Consider the following 3,168-nt stretch of genomic DNA (forward strand, 5'->3'; position numbering starts at 1 on the left):
TCCCGCCAGCCATGTGATGCAGAATTGCTCCCCGTCTCGCCCCCCGCCGTCCCCTGCGGCTGAATCCATTATCAGGGGACCAATTGCAGCGCCTGGCAGTGAGGGACACGCAGGCCGGCAACCTCCGCCTCATGCGCAAGGCCGCCGCGGCCAGCCTCAAGGCGCCCGCCGCGGCGCCGGCAGCCGCAGGGGCAGGGGAGCCTGGGGAGCAGGCGCAGCTGGAGGAGGGGCGGAGCGAGGGCAGCGGCGCGGACCCGTGAGGCCTGGAGGCGCGGGCACCCCCTCGCCCTTCAGCCAGGGATCTCTGCATTGATCTGGAACACGTTATAAGCATAATGAGCAATCGAGAGAACCTGGATGTGCTGGGATCGAGTTGATTTGCATTGCATTGATTCATAAGGAGAAGATTTGAAATTGCAGCCGAGCGTCAGGCGGGCATGGCGGAGACGCTGGAGGGGGCGTCGCGGGCGGCGGGGCCAGAGGGCGCGCCGCCGCCGGCGCTTGCGGCGCTTGCGCGGCCCGAGCTGGCGGCGCTGATGGTGGACGCCTCCCGCGTCGCCCTCGGCCGCCGCCTGGGCGCGGGCGCGCACGCGACCGTGTACGCGGCGGCGCTGCTGCCCGCCGAGGACGGCGCGCGGGGGGCGGCGGGGCGGGCGCGGCCGGGGGGGCGGCTGGTGGCGAAATGCCTTGACAGGACGGGGCCGGGGCATCTGGGGCAGGTGGGTGGGCAGTGCTTTGAGGCCCCTGCAGGGCTTTCATGTGCTCAATGTGTTGGAAACATGGTACAGCCCACGTTTCTGCGACTTCTCTGCTCATTGGCAGAGCAGTTGGCAGCTGTATACGGCGGCTTGGCATCTGTGGTTGGCATGAGAGCCTGGGAGATTACAGTGCACATGCAATGCTGCCGCCAGACAGCCGCTACGGCGCGACAGCACAACCTGTAAACACAAGCTTTTTGTGAGCTGCCATTCGGCCTGGTGTTGACCTGAAATTCAAATCACCGACCCAACAGGTGGCACGCGAGATCGAGCTGCTGGCGCTCGCGGGGCGCCACCCCAACATTCTGCAGCTGCACGGCTGGTTCTGGCGCCCGCCGCCGCCGGACGGCGCGGGCCCGGGCGCCGCGTCCGCCGGCCGCGACGGCGATGGGTTGGGTGCCGCCGCCGGCGGCGGCGGCGGCGGCGCGGGGCGGGCGCCGGTGCTGTGCCTGCTGCTGGAGCGGTGCGAGGGCGGCACCCTCGGCGCCATACTCAAGGTGACGCCTCGCCACTGTCACCTGATCTGATCTAATGTGATGTGATATGTTGCTGAAGCAAATGCTGCGAGCCCTCGCTTCTTGGCACTAGGCAGCCCGTCAACCGCCGGAACCCGCCACGTGCCCGGGCCCCCGTCACTCGCTGCAGTCGCGTGCCGGCGCCGGCGACGCGGAGGCGCCGCCGCAGCCGTTCCCGGAGGACACCGTTATGGGCTGGTTTGTGCAGCTGCTGCTGGCGCTGGACCGGCTGCACAGCATCCACGTGTGCCACAGGGACATCAAACCAGAGAACATCCTGCTTTGCGGGTATGGTGGGGCCGCCCGAAGGCCATCGCCGCGAGCGGGCAGCCTGTGTGTGGGGCAATGCAAGGGGATGGAGGTGGGCGTTCTGTTCCAAGGGTTTGCATTTTGACCCCCAAGCTTCTGTTCCGCACCTGGCTGCAGCTGGTGCCCGCCAGTCTCTTCGCAAGGCCGCTCCGGTTTGCCACGACGTGCGCTTTTTTGACCCCGGAGCTGCTGGTCGCGACCGTGCAGCTTCTGGCAAGCTTCCTCAGGCGCTGATTGATAGAGTGCCTCTTCAATTTCCTGGGTGCTTATACACCTCGAAAGGGCCGCGATTTCCGCCATCTTGCTCTGGGGTCGCACCCGCACAGCCACCTACCTTTGAACAAACCCAGCACGCTGCTGGGTAGCCAGGGATCCCTTCGGGCCCCTCTCTCCAGACGTGAAGCCGCATCACCCTGCCCTCTGAAAACCCCCGCCACTGCACGGCCTCCAGGGGCCACCGCATCCTGAAGCTGGCGGACCTGGGGGTGTCGACGCTGCTGGACAGCGCCAACCCCCTGGCGGAGACATGCATGGGCACACCAGGTGGGGGCGGTGTGTGTGTGTGTGTGTGGGTGGGTGGGTGGTTGTGTGCGTGTGTGTGTGTGTGTGCGTGTGTGTGTGTGTGTGTGTGTGTGTGTGTGTGTGTGTACGTGCGTGTTCTTGACGGGGGGGCTGTGGGCGGTTGGGGGCTCGGGTCAACACACACCCGGGATGCAGCTGGGCCCAGGCCGCGCTCAGGCGGCGAGTCCAGCCCTTGCTTCACAGCGTGTGCCGACCACTTCAATCGAAGAGACGTCAAGCCGGCCGCAGCTGTCCGCCCTCGGTGCAGCAGCTAGCGGGGCGCGTCCGAAGCCGCCCTCCATGCGACGTTTAAGACCGCGTGTACAATGGCACGCACAAGCTCGCGGCCACCGGCGCCCGTCCGCTCTCCCCCTCGGCGCACCCCTTTTCTCTGCAGCCTACACTGCGCCCGAGGTCATTGCGGGCCGCCCCTACTCCACCGCCGCCGACGTCTGGAGCGCCGGCTGCACCCTGGTCGAGATGGCGGCGCGGCGCCCCGCCTTTGACGCGCGGGGGCTGCCGCAGGTGCGCGGGCCGCACGCGCTGAGGGCGCTCTGGGGGTTTGGTCGCCTCACCTGCTTGCGTGCCGCAGCCGTGCATAGCCCCGCGGCGATCCACGAGCAGGTGCTATCCCGTGAATGGACCCTGTAGCGCATCGGATCAACCCGCTCTCGTCTGCGCCACGCGCGCCGCCGGCTCCGCTCAGGCCATGCCCACGGCCCCGCCGACGAGCGCAGGGCCGGCAGCGGCGAGGCAGCCGCCGCGCCACTGACCGACAAGCGCACGCGTCACCCTCCCTCACACCCGTTCCCCGTTGTTTGTTCAAATTCCGTCGCAGCTGATCATCAAGATCCTGCGCAACGCCTATGCCCTCCCGCCTTCCTGCGGCGCCAGTCTGAAGCTTCTCGCCGCCCTCATGCTGCGGCCCGACCCCGCGCAGCGCCCCACTGCGCGTGACCTGCTGCGCGTGCGGCCCGTGAGGGATCATTTAGAGAAGCTCTCCGCCTTCCTCGCGCCCCCGCCCC

The 3,168-nt window shown here is 68.1% G+C and overlaps 1 protein-coding gene across 1 annotated transcript; it reads left to right on the forward strand.

The window, feature by feature from the left end:
- Positions 1–437: 437 nt before the first annotated feature.
- On the forward strand, positions 438–2,915 carry MNEG_15369 (NIMA (never in mitosisa)-related kinase; the record flags this gene model as incomplete). The annotated part of the gene is made up of 6 exons (XM_014036160.1): positions 438–719; positions 1,013–1,255; positions 1,404–1,561; positions 2,034–2,125; positions 2,541–2,668; positions 2,850–2,915. 6 exons carry the CDS (start codon positions 438–440, stop codon positions 2,913–2,915), a joined length of 969 nt encoding a protein of 322 aa, XP_013891614.1.
- Between the last annotated feature and the right edge of the window lie 253 nt (positions 2,916–3,168).

This window comes from Monoraphidium neglectum (assembly GCF_000611645.1).
Source record: "Monoraphidium neglectum strain SAG 48.87 unplaced genomic scaffold scaffold05266, whole genome shotgun sequence".
Classification (NCBI taxonomy): Eukaryota; Viridiplantae; Chlorophyta; class Chlorophyceae; order Sphaeropleales; family Selenastraceae; genus Monoraphidium; species Monoraphidium neglectum.